Source organism: Adelges cooleyi, unplaced genomic scaffold (genome assembly GCF_023614345.1).
Source record: "Adelges cooleyi isolate 19-005CV unplaced genomic scaffold, UGA_ACOO_1.1 ACOO_flye_CR_arks_rails_tigmint_CR_PRNA_21, whole genome shotgun sequence".
In the NCBI taxonomy this organism is placed as follows: domain Eukaryota; kingdom Metazoa; phylum Arthropoda; class Insecta; order Hemiptera; family Adelgidae; genus Adelges; species Adelges cooleyi.
In genome coordinates, this window is record NW_026095871.1 from 4,989,246 (window position 1) to 5,011,017 (window position 21,772).

General features: G+C 29.9%; 3 protein-coding genes across 5 annotated transcripts; 1 reads left to right on the forward strand and 2 right to left on the reverse strand.

The window, feature by feature from the left end:
• Positions 1-413: 413 nt before the first annotated feature.
• On the reverse strand, positions 414-10,044 carry LOC126834813 (b(0,+)-type amino acid transporter 1-like). 2 transcript variants are annotated; one of them, XM_050566991.1, is made up of 13 exons: positions 9,863-10,044; positions 3,798-3,934; positions 3,624-3,725; positions 3,213-3,488; positions 3,018-3,146; positions 2,852-2,951; positions 2,722-2,766; positions 2,528-2,651; positions 2,355-2,458; positions 2,196-2,292; positions 1,858-2,007; positions 1,112-1,280; positions 414-829 (listed from the first exon to the last, which is right to left on the reverse strand). In XM_050566991.1, exons 2-13 carry the CDS (start codon positions 3,880-3,882, stop codon positions 708-710), a joined length of 1,503 nt encoding a protein of 500 aa, XP_050422948.1. In that variant the 5' UTR covers positions 3,883-3,934; positions 9,863-10,044; the 3' UTR covers positions 414-707. The 2 variants fall into 2 exon arrangements, 1 of the variants encoding a protein (XP_050422948.1); XR_007685109.1 differs by lacking the exon at positions 414-829 and having other exon boundaries at positions 1,164-1,280; positions 1,389-2,007.
• Positions 10,045-10,941: 897 nt separating this feature from the next.
• LOC126834439 (queuine tRNA-ribosyltransferase accessory subunit 2) lies at positions 10,942-13,650 on the reverse strand. 2 transcript variants are annotated; one of them, XM_050566352.1, is made up of 9 exons: positions 13,407-13,650; positions 12,908-13,060; positions 12,502-12,620; positions 12,203-12,359; positions 11,907-12,095; positions 11,670-11,833; positions 11,514-11,612; positions 11,244-11,369; positions 10,943-11,136 (listed from the first exon to the last, which is right to left on the reverse strand). In XM_050566352.1, exons 1-9 carry the CDS (start codon positions 13,530-13,532, stop codon positions 11,064-11,066), a joined length of 1,206 nt encoding a protein of 401 aa, XP_050422309.1. In that variant the 5' UTR covers positions 13,533-13,650; the 3' UTR covers positions 10,943-11,063. The 2 variants fall into 2 exon arrangements, with proteins under 2 accessions (XP_050422310.1, XP_050422309.1); XM_050566353.1 differs by lacking the exons at positions 12,203-12,359; positions 12,502-12,620 and having other exon boundaries at positions 10,942-11,136.
• A 6,520-nt stretch (positions 13,651-20,170) lies between these two features.
• Positions 20,171-21,642, forward strand: LOC126834180 (negative elongation factor E). The gene is made up of 6 exons (XM_050565928.1): positions 20,171-20,340; positions 20,432-20,746; positions 20,816-21,018; positions 21,101-21,155; positions 21,222-21,324; positions 21,392-21,642. Exons 1-6 carry the CDS (start codon positions 20,260-20,262, stop codon positions 21,466-21,468), a joined length of 834 nt encoding a protein of 277 aa, XP_050421885.1. The 5' UTR covers positions 20,171-20,259; the 3' UTR covers positions 21,469-21,642.
• The last annotated feature ends 130 nt before the right edge of the window (positions 21,643-21,772 follow it).

Consider the following 21,772-nt stretch of genomic DNA (forward strand, 5'->3'; position numbering starts at 1 on the left):
AGTCCATTTAAATTATTAGTAATGTACAGACTTATATAATACAATTAGTTTGTAAATAATGATTGATGATTTTGGTTTTTTGAGTTTCATAATTTGAACAAATTATTTCACATTATTAATGTATTACGGAAATTACATCAGTTATAAACATTTCATTTTATCCAAAGAATGTATAATTTATTATGATAATAAAATGCTTGCATTTCTATTTATTTCAAATTTGATATCACTCTATTAAAATTAAAATAAATAATCATAATAATTATATTCAAGTTTAGCAAATTGTATTAAAATACCTATTTTTTTTTTTTTTTACAATAGTTATCATTTTTTTTAAATATTTATTTCTTCCCATAATTTTTATTCTTGGGGTTATCCTAATAATTGTTAATGTGGAAAAAAATAATGCATCGTTTAAAAAATAAAAAATCTATACTTTATTATATGTACATAAGTCATAACTTCTATACTTATACCGATAGTAATAATGTACATAAATTTACAATTAAATAGTTATGTATCTAAACCTATTATCACAGAGTCATAGATTTTGTTTATCGAATAATAAGCCACTGAAGTTTGTATATAAAAATATCTTAAATAATTAATTATTTAAACTCCTCTGTAAATATTATGCATTTGACGAATCAGAATTTAAATCCTGTTATAATATAAACAATTAGATGTTGGTATTTAACAAATATCGACTAAACCCTTTCGATAAATAAATCCTCGGCGGCTTCGTCATGACATTTTTCAGATATTTCCGGTTCGTCTTGTTCGGGCGGAACGACATCCATCAATAATTGGACGTACTTGGTTAATGTGTCTAAGAAATCAAAAAAACATTTTCACATATTTTGGTATTTTCAATTTTTTATCTTATCACAGATTAGATAAAGTGCACTTCTGTATTTACTGATAACTCGATTTTGCCTCAGTACAGTGTGACCACATACGAGGAATTAAATGATTGTACAACACCTTTTACTATAATATTATTGTATCAAATAATTTTTAATACATGTATATTTAATTTATATGATCAAGTACAAATGAATGAAATTTGTCTAATCTGTGATAATATGTAAACTAGCGTAAAGGAACGTACCGACAAATTGCAGTTTACGCTTTTGATACACAAACGGAATGTAAATAAGAAACGCCGACAAGATGAAACCGAGAGCGATCAGGAACTCAGGCTTTGGATCAAGTAGTATGGGCGTGACGACCAAAATAACCGACATGATGAGCACGAAAATTGGAATGATGATCGGCACCTATAATAAACCACAACAAAGAAATACTAACCCGAATCCCATACATAAAACTCAAACAAACATTATTAATTGCAAAAAATTAACAACGATACGTGGTTTTTTACATACTTTCTTTGTCGTAAATATAAGTACAAAACTATAGAATCTATATCTGATATCGTGTTACTACATCTTTTGGTCATAGTACAACATATCACAACAGTAATGGCATGTTGATGTCTGAAGCGTTAAATAAATCATACATCGGTCATTATTAAATAGGTATCCCAGATATTTATCGAAAGCTAAACAAAAACGTTCACATAGTTTTCGTGGAGAAATTTTAGTCCTTTGAGGACTCTGAATATGATATTGTTTTGATTCATACTCGATAAGATGAATATTTTCATCAATATTCATAAGAATATATTTACCTCAAATACATAGACATTTTTGTTTTTAAAGTCCATACTAGGACATGGGGGAAAGTATCAACTGTTTTTTTTTCTTTTTTTATCAACTGTCATTTTCACCATAGAGGTGATCGTTAATTTTAATTTTTAAGCAATGTCGTTAGTACGACAATAGGTGTGTTTACTTTGAACGGACGTTTAACGTCTCTTATTGTATAACGTATCACCAACAAGGCCACCATGGAAATTCCGTAAAACATCCAAACCAAGAAGCCGGTAAACTGTATAAGACTTAAAATGTCACCGGCTAAGAGACAAAACAAAGTAAGTATTCCCTGAAAATAGAAAAACATTTTTTTTTTAAAGTATGATTCGTTTAACATAAGCAGAACTGGAGTGTCACATTAGGGTGGGCCCATAAGAAAATCTTAAAGTGCACTTTTTCTGGCACACCCCGTAGTTCTGCTCATGATTCATTATTAGAATATTATATGACATTTTATTAAATAAACACATTTCATACTTGTAAAACAACGGCCGGGGCGGGCGTTAAATTTTTTACGCTCACATAAGAAAATACTTCCAGCATCTGACCTTCCCTGCTGGCGGCAAAACACAACCTTAACAAAACACATTTTATTATATTTATTATTTAAAATTTTACAATATACTACTCGCATACCTCGTTATTCCAAACTGAACGCTGAGTGCACAACCAAATGTGGCAACAACCACGCCAAAGGGTATGACAAAGCTGAAATATCCAAGCGCTCGACTGCCAAATTCCTTAAAACAAAAATTAAATACACATTATATATGATTACAAAAGTATTTATTATACTGATAAAATCTTACTACTGCAACTGCCTCTGCAGAGATCATTTCGGGTACCGACAAAACGGTAAGATACGATACGTTCATTAAAACGTAAAAAAATGTCATAAATGGCACAGCCAAAAGTATGCTTAATAATATATTTCTGCAAAGAAAAAAAGGAACAATTATAAATAGTTATATGCCTGCAATAGTACGATTAATGCGTTACCCACCTTTGAGGATTTTTGATTTCTTCAGAAACGGTAGTAGTGGCGGTCCTAAAACAAATAAGAATATTTTCATATTTGGTACGTTTTTTTTAATATTCAGTCAAATTAATATAAATATATTATATATGTATACCATCCGTCATACGCCCAAAGGCCACTATAAAAAGCCATAACTAAATCGCTCAACGATGATTTTGTGCCTTGAAAACCAGTTTTCAAATTTTGTGTATTACCTATTTATATAATATAGAAAAAAAAATGTAAACAGATAAATTCAGAAGTGGTAAAATAAAAATTACCCAGATATAGCAGCTGATATAGTCCACCGACGATCACACACATACAGGCCATTACTTTACAAATTGTAAAAACATTTTGGATTTTTATGAAACACTTGACACTGTTGTAGTTGATTGCAGTGATAATACCTGTAAAAGTCAAGCAAATTACTAGTGCTGAATTGTGAATTGTATGTAGAGATTTTTTTTATTTACCAAGTACTAGTATGCTGACAAGTTTTCTAAGACAGTGTTCGTAATCTGGGTCCATCGACACGGCTACACTTATTGGCCGAACGAAATATTTAGCAAAAGTCAATATGATAATGGCCACTTCGGCTGGACGGATGTACATGATGCTAACCCACGAGTAAATGAAACTGACCAACGGACCCCAGAATTTGTGCATATCGGCAAAAGCATATTGGTAGAAGCTAAATTCGCCACCAGACTTATTGACAATACCACCCAATTCTGCGTACGATAAAGCGCCTGTAAATTAGGAAAAAAAAATAAAAATTACATTAGTTTGGCACAATCAAATGATAAACACTACAGAAAATCTGGGGATGAACATAGAATCAACTTAATTATTTTTTCTATGTTGGAAATACAATTTGTAAATACCCAATAGAGATAAAAGTCCACACAACGTCCAAATGACTAGGCACATCCCAACAGATCCAGTACTCTTCAACGCACTGGCTGAGGACACAAATATTCCAGATCCTGTTGAACAAATGATATATTTTTTTTATAGCCGTGGTCGATTAAAACTGAAGAAAACAACACTATACTAACCCAACATTACGCTGACTATGAGACATACTGCACTGAAAAGTCCTAGTTCTCTTCTTAATTTTACATTATTCTTTATAGAAGTCATTGTAGAATTTGTTTAACACGTAGTTGATTCAATAATATAATATAATACAATCCTGTAAAACATAATAACACATACATATTATAATGTTCACGTCGAGATATTTTGCATTGTATAACTTATAAATTTCAAAAAACTGCATTTTTCCAATCATAAATTATCATCTGTATGAAATATTTGTTGGGTTAGTCCTTATGGACTTAAAAGCCAATAATATTTTTTACTGTGGTCTATTTTAGTAACGGTCTTTACGCATAGGTACTAATACAGAAAAAACATGCAGTCGGTCCAACTAAAATTATGGCTAATTACACAATACATTTTTAGTCGGAATAACTAAATAAATAGTTGGGCCAGCTAATTTTTAGTTAAAGCAATTAGAAATGTATTGTGTCCCTATATTGGCCATAATTTTAATGGAGCTCATAAAAGTGTTAAGTAATCACATAGTGCATGTGCGTTTTAATCTATAGAAAATAAAACTTCCAGACAAAATAGCCTTGGCACGTAGACATTGGAATTGTAAGTTTACAGATAACCATGACGATAACCTTTTTTAATTACAATATATTGTATTTACCCAAAACAACGAAATTAAGTATCGAGTAAGTTGATTAAACCACGTGTTGGTAGTACCACCTTGATATCTAAAGGAGAATGCGGGTTTTTTAAAAACAAATTATACAATAAAAAAAAAAAAAATTAACTACAAATAAATTTACTACAATAATAATATATAAACACAAGAATAGGCGAATATTATTGGTGATTTGTAGAAGATTTTAATATAGTATACTCTGCTATAATTGAAAATGTCGAACGATTATAAGATCTTAGTAGCTTATTATACACATTTTTTTCAAATTCAATTGCCTAATAAAATAATTGCTGGTTGATTGTATGTTTTAGTGGATGTATTATTATTATCGCATCTAATGTACAGGTATTAATATTAACTTATCTGTTGACTATTATAATTAGGAAATGAGGCAATAAGTTAACGAAATTGTACTAGACAAAAGTAAATACACCATGTTTTTGTACTTTACCGCTTATATACTTCATAAGTGTTATCATAATTACCCGGTAATATGTTTTTATTAGTTCGTTACAACTTGAGTGTTTTAACTTGAACATGTAATATAGAAATTTAGAGTTACACAGATATCCGGGAGGATTTTAAATCATTGGACCCTCTATTCTATTTCCAATTATTATACATTATACCAAACAAATGTATATAAATCATACTAAGTACACTCTTCTAACTTCTTATTCAACAAAAACGTATTTAAACGTAAGTTAGTAGAAAAAAAAGTTTACTATAATATGTTATGAGAGCTGTATAATATGGGATCGGATGATGTATTATGTAATAGTTAATATTTTAGTATTTAAAAATATTCGTATAAATAGTAATCAGTGACGGAAAAAGGTCATGTTTTCTTATCGTTCATCAAACAATAAATAAAAAATAAAAATAAAAACATACAAATTATCCTAGGAATTAATAATTTGTAAATAATATAATCGTTTGTTCAGTGTCATTCCAAAAATGCTCATTTCTGCCGTCTTTTGTAAGCACTAATCTTAAAACCGGAACACAAGTATTTAAAAATAGGGCAATTTAAAAAAAGGCGTTTAAAATAAATCCCATATATCCTTGAGCGTTAATTACGCAATACATTAATACTTAAATAGTTTCAATTTAAAATTATCCTAACGTTTCAAATTGCTAGTAGTAATGTTAGGAAAAATGTCAAATGGCATTTTGTTTCTATTTTTTTTTTTTTTTTTTTAATAGTAGATAATAGTATATAAATGCGTGTATTATCTACTATACAGATAGTGGTGTCTCTTGATAGAATGGTGAAAGATGATTATGTTCTTTAGACAAAAACCATGGAACGTGTCAACTGCCAACAAAATTGCTCCATAATATACATACCTACTCAATATCTACCCACCCAAATATATATAAATATATTAAAGTATATTATATATAAAATCGATCATAACCCTGAGGGGTTCCATGACCTCAACCGACGCGATTACATTACTAATTATTAGATAATCGGTTGATTTTGTTGAAAAAAACCTACCTAGACACGGTTCCGGGTTTTTTAGCCTCTAGTGTGACACGTTAGTTGGTGTTGTGTGCAAAAATAATTGCGCTGTTATAACTAAATTGGTACAGTGCAATTAACAAATCCGACGTTTCGAAACAAACAAATAAAACTTACAAGTTTTTGTTATTAAATTTACTAAATTTTGAAAAGTAGAGTGTACCTAACTTTTACACTCTTTATAAGTTTTAGAGTAATGATCCTAAGCTGGTTATGGATCAGTCAAAATTGTCAGCAAATTATCCTTAATTGTGAAAAATTGAGATCACATTAAATAATAACAAATAACAATATGAAAAAAATCAAATAAATGTCTTAATAAACCCTACGAGATATTGAGTATTTCACGATGAAATGATCACTCTGTATATCAGTACAGCGATTGGTAATGTAAAAATGTAATTTGGAAACGAATTTTTCGAATTAAAAACAAATGTATTTGATAAAAAAATCAAACTCTAAAGAAACACGAAATAATAGTTGGAAATATATTAATGTAATTTGTTTTTAAATTTCAATCGCACATTGTAACCGCGTGGCATCGTTACAAAACATTTATTTTATTCAATGTAGTCAATTGACAAGAGAGTGTGCACAAATTGTAATACTAGTATGACACCAAATAAGTATTGTAAAAAAAGGTTACAATTCTGACAGATTGAAGTGTACTAATTTTGTAATCTATTTTTTTCAGAGTTGACATTACAACAGTGAACTCTGTTTCCTGATAATGAAAATTATAAATTCTCATATAAACGTTTGAACATTATACAGGTATATCAGCTATGCACAAACATTTATATATTACCTAGAAGAAATGATGTATTATACAAAAATAATAAATCATCATCAGCCGATTCTCTTATCAAAGTATGATTATTAGTGGCGCGTTATTCCAACTAATAATAACTTTCTTGAATACCTTGATTTACATTCATATTTAATACACTGAATACTTTTGTTCGAATACTCGACTTAACTATTTCTCGCATTTCTAATAAAAATTAGATTATCTAATGAACCACTATTAATTGTAATAAGTTATAACATTAATCAAGATTGATTCTTTCTAAATAATTATATTTATTACAGAACAATGTTTTTTTAATTTTATTAAAAATAACTAGTTACTTAAGTATTTAAAATATTTATAATAAATAAAATAATTATAGAACGATAAAACCCCGTTTTAATTCGTAAGTCGGGCTATACAAACAATTTTATAAATTGACAATTAAGAATAAAATTGATAAACGTAAAATTCCGACGTAAAAACGTCCAATTGCCGACCATTGATGTAAAATAAACCATTATCATTATTTTAAAATTAAAAACTGATATAAGAATGTTTTATCAAATTCATAAATAGTAAAAAAACAAACAAATTACTACATCACAAGAAAAAAATATTAGTAAATACTTTTAATATCCAATACAATGTGCAAATAAACAATTAAGAGGTAATCAGCAAAATAAAATTGTAATATTATAATTTTTATAGTAAAATAACGGGTTCATAAAGGATTGTATTAAATACTCTTAATGGGTCGATTAAGAATAGTATCTTATTTTTTTTTTATCCTTCTCCTATCCTTTCCTCCATACCATTCAACCATTCAATCTATCACTGTTCCGTTAGCCATTTCAAGTCACCATTATTAATGACATCCATTCAATTTTGTTGTGGTCAACCGTTGCTAATCATAATTAGAATTTCTTTATCTTCATGTAGCAAGTTTATTGGTTAGAAATCATACCGGAAAGGTACGTAATTGGAACATACAAGTACAGGATTTAATTTAAATTAAAAAACTTCACACCTTTCCTTCCAAAATCCCCAAAAAGTTTACATATTTTTCAACTTAAAATTACAGCGCGCTATAACTTTAAAAAAAATTACAGTCAAATAAAATATTACACTTTGACCGTAGTAAATTTCTAAGTGGCTGTATGAATGAACCAAATACAAATAGTCAACAGACGTCCGAAAACTGATACTAAGCGATACATATTTACATAAATTAACGACATTTTAACTGAAAATTTTAACTACTTAAATTTGGCCAACAAGTAATATGCCGTTTTCGACCGTATAATGCACAAGGAAGTGCTCGACGAATATCGCTTTGACCGACAACTCTGTGGGTGCCTACCAAACAATAATTATTGCTGAATTGCCTTAACAGCATATTATTTTAAATATAAATTCATAGAGATTAATTAATCGAAGAGAAATATGTCATGGTCTATGTATTGAATAGTAATACATTAAAATGTATTTTGTTGTTAAACAATAGAATAGCCATTAAAAAAAAAATGTAGATAGTCCCGTTATACGTATAAATTATGTGTATATAAAAAAAAATCTAATGATTCAGAGAAAAAAGCCACAGCAGATCATCAATAAAATTTTGTCAGTTTTACATGTATGTTACCTATCTAGTTATATTAATATATTAGGGGTTAAACTTCACCCCTTTCGTTCCTGCTAAAACTTTTAAACCCTGTAACAACTCTGAAAGTAATTATTTGAACCTCACTATCGACCAATGACATTTTTAGTACATAGTTCTCGATTAAAAAAGTTAACAAAATATATATGTTAGGTCTGAAAAGTGCAAAAAAAAATGCTCAAAATTTAATTTAAAAAAAAAATATTAACATTTAACTAATATGTTTTTGAAAAAAACCTACTATATTGCAATTAAAAATTAGTTAAATAGATTACCTACTTGTGATTATTCATTATTATAGGCTTTTAAGTACGCATAAACAAAAATATTTTGTATTCAGAAATATGTTTATTCTTAATTTACGGATGTATAAATAGCTACTGCGAATAGTAGCTATTATTATACTTAAGTTGGTATGTGAAATATTTTTTAATAATAAACAAAACATTGAATGTTTTGTTTTTCTACGAAGAGCGTTTGCTTATTTAACAATACAAGTCTAAACATTATTTATCATAGTATTTTCATCGCACGCGCGTTAGAGACTTCATATTTCATTATTTTATAATTCAAAATTTTCTCAACAACGGAAGTATTTATAAAATATTATATAGATAAAAATAAATTCAGTAGATAATAAATAATTGACATTACGCACTCCAGCCAAGACCTCCTATATAATATGCAAATAGTTACTCTGAAAAGCTATTTAATGAATAAATAATTTTAACTTTTGAAATTCGAGAATAAAATGAATTTCACAGTAACGTCGCTTATATATTACAGGTACATCATAAAATAGATGTATTATTTTTGTTAACCAAAAGCGCTTATAATACTATCATCTATCATACAGTATACTTTTTACCCATATTTTAATAATAAAAAAAAAAGTAAAACGATTTTTGAAATTTGGTCAAAAAAATAATTTGTAAAAGTAAATATTGGCGCCATATTTTTTTTTCTTCTATATTTTGGCGGTCTCTACAGTTTTGAGTTTTTGACCACTAGATATCGTGCTAGTTGTATTAGCTAAAATATTATTATAAAAATTCCTAGCTGTAGACTATCGACTTAAAGATATCACAATATAGAAAATTAAAATACTATGCAACAATATTTACGATGATAATGAAACAAATTTTTTTTTAATAAAAAAATTGAATTTAATACAAATTTGTTTAATTAAAAAATTGCATTCATAATAGGAAACGATGAGATGTATAGGTAATTATTGTTCCGTAACAAAATGATCTTTGATCTTCTCAATACAATATGTGTACATTGTTTTATGGACCATTCATACTTACGTGTGCAACTGCTAACTAAGCATTTTGCAATATTATAAAAGTTTAACACGTACCTAACCTTAAATATAAAATTTATATAAAAAAAATATCTTACCTGTGTATACGAGTTTTTTTTCCAGAGATTTACATTAAAACAATTATTATTTTAAATCACAGTTTGTTGTGCAATGGTAAAGAAGTGCATGAAAATATTATGAATACACACCGCAGAAGAACCCTCTCCAATAGCTGAACAATGTGTACTGACTACACTACAGCTGGCCTGCATGTCGCATGACCGTACTCGTGGTATCGTTTTCTAAGAGCTTATAGAGGAACCAATCCGAAATACAGTAGCGATCCTAGTGGGTAGGCGTGCAAATTTTCCCGATTCGCAGCCCGTAGTTCGCACACGGTTTTTAAAATACTATTATAATCGCAATAAAAAAAAAACTAAAATATTTTAATTTTGGAATCGGGCCAAAATTAAAAATTAAAAAAAAAACACAAGTAACATACGTAAGTTAACTAAAAAGTAAATGTTTTATACAACAATTAAAAATGTATTTATTGTTTCGTTTAATTTAGTTGAGAAATTATTGTTTATTATGTAATTATTAATGGTTTTATAATTTATAATTACATAATAAACAATAATTTCTTAATTAAATTAAACGCAAAAACAAATAAGTATTAAATTGTTTAATCGGTTAAAAATAATTATTATTATCGCTGACAAATTAACTGTAACAATTTATCCGAATATTAACCATTAACCGTTCGAACATTGAAAAGAAAAAATTATTTATAATTAAACAGTTAATTCAAAAGAGAAGTCAAGGTCAAGTGTTGGCATACGCTATTTGGAATTAATTAAAAAATTTTAATTTCTCAAATAAAACAATGGCCAACGTACACTCATACCGTTTTTAAGTATACAATCTAGCAATAATGTAGTGTTTTATTTTTTTGTGATATAAATTATGAATGTCAAGACAAATTCGAGTCTGTGTGAATCGCAGACTGAAAATGGCCAACGCGTCTCTACTAATTATTTAAATGGTTATCGTCTCTCAAATACTGCATACCTATGTACCTTATGTACTGCATAAAATGTATTATTATTTAAATAAATATTAACATTTATTTATTGTAATAATAATATTATATTATAATATAATCAACAGTGAATGAATAATACATTTATGTAGTGTGCAAATACATAAGAAAAGTTGGATTAAAAAAAAATTTTAAATAGTAAGTTTACATCTTATACTTATGTTAAAATAACATAGACATAAAATAGCTGTACAAGATTATTCTTTTTTATTATTCCCCAACAATTCACGGATATCTTTGAAAAATTGAAAGTAAAAATGAAGATTGTGTCTAAAAATAAACAAATATAAAAAAAAATTAATTCAAGGAGTTTTTTTTCTATACATATATATAAATATATAGGAAAAAAATTTACTTTGAAATACAAATTTACTTACATTGATAACAGCAAAGGACCTTGAATTTCATTTGAGAGAAGCAAGTGATGAATGTACGATCTGGTATGTTTTTTACAAGTCAAACACGTACATTTGTCTTTTAACGGTATAAAACTTTCGAAATGCCTAAAATTATTATAAACCAATTATTTCAACTGTAAACAATAGATAAGGGCTCTAAACAATTTTATGTCTATCGAGTTTTTAAGTTAATACTAAAATTATTGTATTTTATTTATTGAATATAATGTAGTAATAAAAATACTTTACACTTTATTTTTTAAATCAAGTTCATAGTATGCTTTATCAATATTCTCTTTGACGAGACAGATTTCTTTATTTAAAACCTCCATGTTGACAAGGCCGCCCCTGTAAATATTATTTGGTTATTTTCAATTGGTTAAGGAACATGCATAAAAAACTTACTTATAAGTTAATTTATAGTCAAAAACTAGAGCACATTCCCTTTCAGTCACTAAATAAGGCAGTGTTGTATCAAACAAATCCATTCCACTATTTATTAGATCAATAATAACATCAGGAGTCCAAGCGCCGAACATAATTCTCATTTTGTCATTTGGCAGGTGAGCCTAGAATTAGCATTGATATCGTTTAATCATTATACTATTAAACACATGATAATCAAACACGGTATAAACATACTATTGTCTCATTTATAACAGATTGTACGACATCGCTGGGAATAAATTCAGTCGAAGTTCCATCGTTAGCGAATCCATCAAACATGTATCCTAACACGTCAAATCCCGAGAGAAATTGAGCTGATCTAATTCTTTCTTCTATATTATAACCACCTTGAATAGGGGCTATAATCCCACTTCGCTTTAGTATCTGAAAAACGCTAATGCAATATTGTAAATATTTATAAAGAACGACAATATACAGATACATTTTAATAATTTCAACATTACAAACTGATGTTCAATTTAATATATTACCTCTGATTGTTTATGCAATTTAAAACATTGTTCAAAAAGTCTATTTGACAAGTTAACTGATTTTTCAATCGACGAAGGTGAGCTGTCTAGATTTGTATCACTAATACACAGAGTTACGTACATATCGGGTTTGAAAACTTCCATAATTTCCATATACCTGTATTTCATTATACGACTATTAACTATGTACACAAGCCTAAGTAATATTTCCTATTGGACATTTCTGGCAAAGGAAACGAAGAACTGTATTTCACAATATCATCATAGTTCCATTATCCAATAGTGAGTTAAATAATTACTTTTCATAATCGATTAATTTCTTCCCCGCTCTTGTTATAATAGCAACTTTATCTTTTTTGTTATAACCGGTGGGAGTGTCTACACCACAATCCCTAACGGAACAACAGGAAAAGTAGCTCTGGAAAATTTTTTTTTTTTATATATATTACTAAAGAACATTTAGTAAACACCAATAATGGAATTGACCATAGTGGGAATATTGAAAAAATTACATACTGAGATCAGATAATGCAGTTAAGAGAAATTTAAACACACCTCCTTTTTAATGTAACCGCTTTTATGTTTCATAATTGTTAATCATTTAAGTATTTTAAATTAGTTGTGACCAATGGTATTTTACTAGCTTGTGCTGACTGTTTTAAAGCAATTTAATAAACTACCAATAATTGTTTACTCGAGTAATACCTGCAGGCCGACAAAACTTGTTAAGCCTTTGTTTAGTTTTTCAACTGGTTTATGGAATTCCATTATCGTAGGTAATGGAAAATTGAACAAAACTCTTTCTTCGGGTATTATCATTTGAAGAACTTCACGTGAAACATTTGGTACGCTTCCATTCTAAAGTAAAGAAATTTATTATTATAATATAAACACATAATTAAACAATCATACATAGTCCACGGCATAGATATTTTAGAACACTATTATGCTGCCATGCTTTATAGAAGTGTCCTATCTGCATAAGTTAAGACATTTCTGCTTAGCACGGCAGTATGGGTGCAGCCCTAAATTATCAGCATTAATTTTGTGTCAACAATTTGGTCACGGCGTTTCATACATCTGTAGACTCTATGTACATTTAATGAATGTATGTATATTGTATATGATAGGTATTATAATATGTACACAACGACTATCATCAGTTTGAACTAGTATTAATTGAACGCCAATAAGAAGTACTTACTCTCGTGTAAAACATCAAACCCGGTGTTTCAATTTGACAATTTATATTTCCCGCTAAGTTTCTTATTGTACCTAAACGAGCACCATTGGGATTCGGACATTCTATTGAAAACCGTACAGGTTCCATTGTGTAGCTAAAAGTGAAATTTACAAGAGAAATCCAAATAGTTACTTAACGAACGACAGTCGACACGAAGAAAAACAAAGTTTTATTTTGCAATTCGTATATTTGAATTTTAAAATTTAAGAACTTAAGAAAAATTGAGGTTAGGACTGGACTGATAACAGTGCCTTATCATTTTGTAGAATTTTTTAAATTTGATTATCAACACATTTCTTATCAGTAAATTGTAAACAACAAAAAATGAATATATATATATATACTCTGCGCCATGAGAGAAGTAACCCGTTGCTCGACCGAAACGCGTCCGATTCCGCGCATCGCCACCGATAGGCCACACCCACGGTCGGCGGCGGCGGCGGCGCTGCATATATAGGTTGTATTATAACGTAAACTCGATACAGTGTGTCACAAGTCATAAGACTCACGTCTTACGTCTTTGAACCACGCGCTTGCGTTTACTGTTGAATTATTACATTATTATATTATTATTATAATAATAATATAATAATAAATAATATATTATATATTATATAATAAATATTAAATTTATATTTAATTTAAATATTCTTTAGTTTTAATTTATATAATTAAGTTATACACGAAGGTTTGGGATGCGTCATTTCTTTGCCTGTACACCAAAAGTCGGGACGCGGCTTTCCTTTGCCTGTACACAAAAACCTCTGACCTCACTTGACCTGGTTGTAAAAATATGTTATAATAATAACATATTATATTATTATAATAAATAAAATAATAAATTATAATAAATAATATACTCTATATACAATCACTCTGTATATCGTCTGTTTCGCGCTGTATGCACGCCTCAGCACGACACCGAATGGCACAAAGTGGGGGAAATGGGGCCTCGGGACAGTCGCGGCCGTCAGTCGTGTTGCGCGAAACGGGTTACTTCTCTCATGGCGCAGAGTATAAATGGATTATTAAACTTGTCTGTTTGAACTTTGTTATTATTTGGCATTTTATTTTACTTTCTTTTAACGTTTCGGTTCATATAAATAATTAATACATAATTTTTTACACATTGTTTAGATAGTCTATACCTTTCTAAAAATTGTTGGTCATCAAGGTCATTAAAATTTTCTATTTTGAAGGCCTAATAAAAAGTAGGTAGTGCTAAGAATTATTTACATTGTTATATTCAGGACAGGCAAGACATAATAATATTATCCAAATTATAAAATACAATAAATTATGATATATGAACCTATAATGCAAGTCTGTGCCATTCCTTTTTACCTAATCTACCTACTTAAAATAACTTCTGCTTACCTAAAAAAAGGGTTATCGAAGTTGTCTTTTCTATTGTTTTCTAAATACCCAATATAAAGAAATTCCTCATTTAATGTGTAATTCATTATTATATATTACTAGTATACTCAGTCAACAAAATTATAAAACAATTTCTGAACTATAATAATATAAATATTATATATAAGTACTACAACAAATTTTAACATGTTGATTAACTTTTTAACAAGCCAATTTCGGGTGTTTAATTTAACAATCGTTTTCACAATGTGTTAAGGTTAACGTATTTGTTAACCTTAACACAGCAGTCTAAATTATTGTAATAATACTAAAATTAAAATATTAAAAAAAAAAATATATATGCAATAACATTATTATGATCATTGCGTTTACGGTATTATTGAGTTGTACAATATTATCGTGCTTCGAATTGTCCTGTTATGTACCTTTGATGTGATAATATAATATATATTTTCACATAAACATCTTTTTCTAAAACCCAAATTCTGACGTTTTTTTTTTTTTTTTTCTCTTGGCTTTACGGGCCATTTAGGTCCATTGCCGCAACAACCACTTGCCTCCAGCTATCTCTATCTTGAGCTAGTTCCTTTGCGTCGTTTACTCCCAACCTCGATGCATCTTTTGTAATCCTGTCTTTCCACCGCTGTCTGGGCCGTCCTCTCGGCCTTCTTGTGTCTGGCATCCAACTCGTTGCCAATCCTATAGGGCCTTCGGATCTCCACACATGTCCAGCCCATCCCAGTCTACTACTCTTAAGCACTCCAATTATATTTATTTCGCCGTACAGTTCTTCTACTTCTCGGTTTGTTCTTAATTCAAAGTTCCCTGGGGCGTTTCTTTTTGGCCCAAATATCCTTCTAAGGACTTTTCGTTCAAACGTAGCTAGTCTATTCTCATCCGTCTTTGTTGTTGCCCATGCGCCACAGGCGTATAGTGCTACCGGTCTTATCAGAACTTTGTACAGCGTTATTTTCGTTTTCCATGATAACATCTTTGACTTGAGTAGGGGTACTAGTCCAAAGTAGCATTTATTTGCGGCTACCAGTCTTAGTCTTATTTCTTCGTGGCTGTCAGCGTTCTCACTGACGTTTACCCCTAAGTATTTGAAGTTTGCCACCCTTTCAAAGTTATAATTATTCACTTCCAAGTGTCTTATTTCATGATTGTGTCTCGTGACTATCATGTACTTTGTTTTCCCCTCATTCACCATTAATCCAATTTTTCCACTCTCTTCTAACAGTTTACTAGTAGTTCTCTTAAGGTCTTCCTCACTCTCCGCCATTATTATAACATCATCTGCGTACCCTGCTACTACCAGTTGTTGGCCATTTCCCATTTTGATTCCTGTTGCTCCAGTTAAGGTTTCTCTCATAGCTGATTCCAGCGCTATATTAAAAAGGGCTGGTGACAAGGCATCTCCCTGTCTTAAGCCTGTCCTTACCTCAAATTCTTCTGATTCCTCCCCTCCGTACTTTACTTTGCATTTCGACCCATGCACACATGCTCTTATCATTCTTATGATCTTTCTTGGTATCCCCAATTGGTCCATTATTTTCCATAGTCTTTCTCTATTCACTGAGTCGTATGCAGCCTTGAAGTCCACAAACAGTAAATGCACATCTTTGTCAAACTCATGACTTTTTTCTACTATCTGTTTGACAACATGAATTTGGTCCAGTGTCGATTTACCAGCCATGAAACCTGCTTGGTAATCTCCAATAATTTCCTTTATGTACGGTTTCAATCTATTGAGTAGAACATTCGATAATACTTTGTACGAGGTATTAAGTAGAGAAATCCCTCTATAATTTGTACAGTTCATGGTGTCACCCTTTTTGAACACCGGGCATAGTACAGAGGTGCGCCATGCTAATGGTATTTCCTCTTGATCCCAGATTTTATTAATTAGCTTATGCAGCTGCTTTATCAATTGCTCTCCTCCATTCTTAATACATTCCGGTACTATATAATCTGCTCCAGGGGCTTTCTCACTCTTTAGCATATCTAGCCCAGTCTCCACTTCCTGCATTGATGGCCGTTCAATATTTTGTTCAACCGTGTCACATTCTTCTGATACAACATCTCTTCTAGGTTGATTTAATAGTGTCTGAAACATGTTCTTGAATGCCTTCGCTATTTTTCCATTTTCTGTTAACAGAGTGCCATCCTCCATTCTTATCATTGTATGTCTAGGTTTAAAACTTCTTCTCACCTCGTTCGCCTTTTCGAAGAATATCCTTGTGTTATTTTTCCGGTTTTTCTCTATATCCTTCACTTTTTCTTTTTCCCATAATCTTTTAATCGTCCTAATTATTCTTTTTGCCTCTCTCTGTCTATAAGCTAACATCCTTTTGTTCTCCTCTGTTGGGTATTGTACCACTCTTAAACGTGCTTTATCTCTATCTGCAACAGCTTTCTTACATTGTTCATTAAACCATGGTTTTCTTTTTATCTTTGGTTCATGGCCCAAAACTTCTTCTGCCGATCTTTTGATTGCCGTTTCCATTTTTTCCCAACAGTAATTTATATCCATATCATGGTCTAAACCATCTAAGTAATCCTTGATTTTTTCTTTGTAATCTTTCCTGACGTTATGTATACAAAAACTAAAAAAAAAACTTCATAAAGAATTCGTTGGATTTTACCGAGAAGAAAATTGTTGATGTGAAAATAAAAAGTAATAATTTTGATTTTGATTTGTTGCTAACTTAAAATTATTAACGACTAATGAACTATATCTGATAAAATTCTGAAACTCTTTTCTACACTTCAACACGCCAAGGTGATTATGAATGCCAAGGTTCTTTGAAGCTTTATTTGTTCACAATTATAGAAATCATTTTAAGAATTATTTGAACTTAACCTCATTTAAATGCAAGTGGTGAACGATTTTTTCAGTGTTAAAACATACAAGATGAAAAACTATTTATGTTCATCCATAAAATCATTAATCAAAAATGTCAAATTTAATCATTTTATGTATTGAATCAAATTTGGTTAAATTTGCCAGAACAAAATGCAGAAAAAAACATTTAAAAATATTGAATAATTTAAAACAATATAAAATAATAAACTATGATTCGGCAAAATACCCAATTACACGAACGTACCAACATTGCCTATACAAATCGCCGTATTACAGGTAGCTGTAAATTGTAATCAACAATTGAATACAACTAAAATGTTTTATATCTTTGCGGAATTTTAATCTAATGAAAAACACAAGAAAACCTGTTTAAACTCTGATTCAATTTATCTTAGCACAATATTACTTTTTTTAAATTCACACTAATGGTGGGAAGATAGACATTTGTCTTAGTTTTAATATCAGATAATATTTATTTATTTATTTATTAGAATATATACGGGCATGCGATCTTTGATTACAGAAAAATATAATACACAATTTAACACATAATTACAAATAATAATAAACATTTTCAAATTACAATTTATGATTTAAAAATCGAGTTTAAAAAAGAAGGATCCACATTGGCGGAAGCCATCATCCGTCTAATGGGCTCATTAAGCATATAGTTGGTGGTGGAATGGGGAACATAAAAAACCGAGCAGAAAACCGGGAAGATCGTTGAGGAATCTTAAAACATAAAAGGGAGATAAGGACAGAGGAATCTATTTTATTGCTTAACAGACCATTTAAGAATGAGATTCCCATGGAACGCCTACGCTCAGCTAGGGTTGGCAGTCCAAGGACGTCAGATACCGGGTTATAGTTGTGCGACTCACATGGAATGTGTAGTAAATGGCTTGCAAACCGTAAACACTTTCGCTGAACCCTTTCAACCTGCATAGAATCAGCAGCATTGTAAGAATCCCAAACAACTGCACCATATTCCAGAATCGGTCGAACAAGCGCACAATAAAGTGACTTGATAGACATTCCTAGTCGAAAATCTTTGGCTAACCTCATTACGTACCCAAGGGTTTTAAAAGCCTTATAACTAACATATTCAATATGAGGTCCGGGGTCTAGCCTACTATTAAGTTTAAAGCCTAGGTCAATGACGTTATCTGAAACTTGCAAGATAACTGATTCTTCGAGGCGATAGGAGAAAAGTATTGGAGAACGAGTCCTAGTAAATGCCATGACTTTACATTTGAAGGGATTAAATGATAACCCTAACTTTTTAAACCATTCAGTAATCAGATTTAAGTCTTCTTGAAGCTTCAAACAATCGTGAGATGTACATACTCGCATATTAAGTTGAATATCGTCGCAAAACTAGCAAACATATACAAGTAGATTGGATTTCATACCCGTGTGGAATAATGACTTGATGAAAGCCTGTGTTACATCTTATAGCAATCAATTCCTATATTTACTTCCAAAAATTAAAACTATAAGGTCTATAACTGATGGACTAAATATTAAAAGAACTAACAAAGTGTGATCCCATCAAACAGGTTTGTATTCCAGATGTGTTGCTCTATAATTAGCAATTTTCATTATAATCACAATAAAAACAAATATTTTTCTAAACCAATTTGGTTTAGGCCCCAAATCCGCCTATGGAATACTTGTAAGGGAACCTATTCATTAGGCAGAGCGTTTCCGGTTAGGTTTAAAATGGCTAGCTTTTTTTCAATAATTACAAAGTTATTTTTTTACTGCGAAATTGTTTGGGTATATGAAATACTTAGTTCATAGTCTAATTATTAATAAGAAAACAATATTCAGCTATTTTCAATTGTAGCGTCGTCCAATGAAATCCCAAACACCAAATAGAGATACGTTCAATCTTGTTGTGCAACCACTTGTATAAATAAAACCGGTATTTTAAGGCAAAATATTTTTGTCCCTACAAATAACATGTTTACACCGCTAATCGAGAACCTCGGTAAGGTTAAATTGTAATTGTGCAATTATAAGATAGTAAGATGAATACTTCTTAAGGCAGTTGGTGAGAACTTTTTCTATGTTTTGTTGGCAACCAATTTTCGATAGTTGGTTTGGAGAAGGAACAATATATGCCATATTGTTCCTTTTTCTGTGTACATTTTTAATTGTTTAAATGTAAAGTTATATATCTTAAAATTAAAATGTAATTTTTAAAATTTAGTTCCAACAAAACATAGTTGAAGTTAATATAATTTACATGCCTGCGTGCATTGCAGTCTTCATACCATTGGAAGTACAAAAGTATGTCATGATCTGATTATTATTAAAATTACACATAGTTAAAATTTGCAATGTACATTGATACCATTAACGCCATCTCTCAGCATAATTCACAAGTAGAGTGCGACATGGCTGATTTTATAACCCCTCGTTTGTGGTTTTGTTTATAACGCGTTTTGTTATCATGAAAATTTCCGAATATTCCGCTTTTGCCTATGATTTGATATAATAATAATGCGTTTAATTTAAAAATATTATTGTTTTCTAATCCAAAGTGTAGGTAATTTTACCGAAGAAATGGTTTATTTACTTTTCCCAACAAGCTTGACCGACGAGGAACTCATGTTGCAAAACAAATATCAAAAATTAAGAAAAAAAGTGAGCATATATTTCTTTAATAGTATTTTTGTAATATTTATTAGATTTTTATTTTTTTTAATAGTTGACCAATTTTAATTTATCATTGTAGAAAAAAGCGTTGCAAGTACAAAAAACTCCACGTCCCGAACCAGAACCCTCTCCCGTTCTCAATCCAAAGAGACCGAAAGAAACGGCTCGTGACGCTAGAGAAATAGCTAAAAAACTGCTGAAGTCTGGAGCTATTGGGCCGATCAAAAAAGTGCCTAATCGCACGGATCAGGAATCTTTCAAAAGACCATGTGGTATGGAACGAAAAATATTGTCTACACCTCCAATACTGACTAGTTATCAACCGTTCTCGGCGGCGTCCCCGGCTAAGAACGAAGTTATAGAAAGTCCTCCAAAACCTTTAACTAAATTTTCTGTAAGTTATTTTAGTTTGTTGTTGAGTAATAAGAATTGTACCTAGTAAAACTTCATGTCATATTTTTAGAATTTATACGAAAACTTTGTTTCCTCGACATCAAAGACTACAGTACCTACGATACCGAATTCTCCTGAGCATGTTCCAGAACCACCACGTAAAGGTATCACTATATTTGTCGGAGGTAGCAGTTCTCTTACCGAAGAATTCCTAAGGAGTACATTTATCAAATTTGGCACAATAATTAATATATCAATGGAAATTGAAAAAAAGTAATTGAAAATATTTTTTATTTAACGGGTATTTTAAAATATTTTACTCGAGTAGCTATTGACGAATACAATTTTATTCTAGTCGAGGTTTCATAACATTCAACTCATCGGATATCGCTGATAGAGCAGTGTCTCAAGTAAGCAACTAAAAAATAATATATAACAATTTTTACATTTTTAAAAATTTAAATACATTTTAACAGATGAACAATACCACAGTATCTGGCATTAAATTAAAAGTATCCATATCTCGTAATCAACCAATCGAGTGCAATGAAAAAGGTGTTAACGCGTGGCACGCTATAGGTAAGTTTATGAACTATGTCATTTAGTTTTATATTTTCTCAAGCGCGAGTTAATTTTTTTTTTTCAGCAACAAATAAATCACAAAAAGGAAATCAACGAGATGACCGTACATTAGTATCGTATGACGACATAAATTTATTTTAAATATATATTTTCAATACATTCGATAAACAAATATGTTTTTTTTTTTGTATATGTACTGATTGCTGTGTGCATATCTACATTTATAAACATTAATTAATTTAATATGTATATTATTATGCAACATGTTTTTTTTTATTATGTATATTGTACATACTCAAATAAATATAATATAACAATTGATGTTTTAAAAAAAATGTTATGTGATATAATGTTAAACAATTTTTTTTTTAGTTAAAAATTTTGCTTCATCGATTGACAACTGACATTAATACATACAATTTAGCATATATATAAATAATATTAA

What these genes read in the sequence shown, in the direction of transcription:
- LOC126834439 (XM_050566352.1), bottom strand. Translation starts at nt 13,532, where the DNA reads ATGGAACCTGTACGGTTTTCAATAGAATGTCCGAATCCCAATGGTGCT. An exon ending in GTTTGATGTTTTACACGAGA is followed by an intron (nt 13,061 to 13,406) that starts GTAAGTACTTCT and finishes TCTTTACTTTAG; the next exon opens with AATGGAAGCGTACCAAATGT. An exon ending in CAAGTTTTGTCGGCCTGCAG is followed by an intron (nt 12,621 to 12,907) that starts GTATTACTCGAG and finishes AAAATTTTCCAG; the next exon opens with AGCTACTTTTCCTGTTGTTC.
- LOC126834813 (XM_050566991.1), bottom strand. Translation starts at nt 3,882, where the DNA reads ATGACTTCTATAAAGAATAATGTAAAATTAAGAAGAGAACTAGGACTT. An exon ending in CATAGTCAGCGTAATGTTGG is followed by an intron (nt 3,726 to 3,797) that starts GTTAGTATAGTG and finishes TTTGTTCAACAG; the next exon opens with GATCTGGAATATTTGTGTCC. An exon ending in GCGTAAACTGCAATTTGTCG is followed by an intron (nt 830 to 1,111) that starts GTACGTTCCTTT and finishes TTGATTTCTTAG; the next exon opens with ACACATTAACCAAGTACGTC.
- LOC126834180 (XM_050565928.1), top strand. Translation starts at nt 20,260, where the DNA reads ATGGTTTATTTACTTTTCCCAACAAGCTTGACCGACGAGGAACTCATG. An exon ending in ATCAAAAATTAAGAAAAAAA is followed by an intron (nt 20,341 to 20,431) that starts GTGAGCATATAT and finishes TTATCATTGTAG; the next exon opens with AAAAAAGCGTTGCAAGTACA. An exon ending in TCAATGGAAATTGAAAAAAA is followed by an intron (nt 21,019 to 21,100) that starts GTAATTGAAAAT and finishes ATTTTATTCTAG; the next exon opens with TCGAGGTTTCATAACATTCA.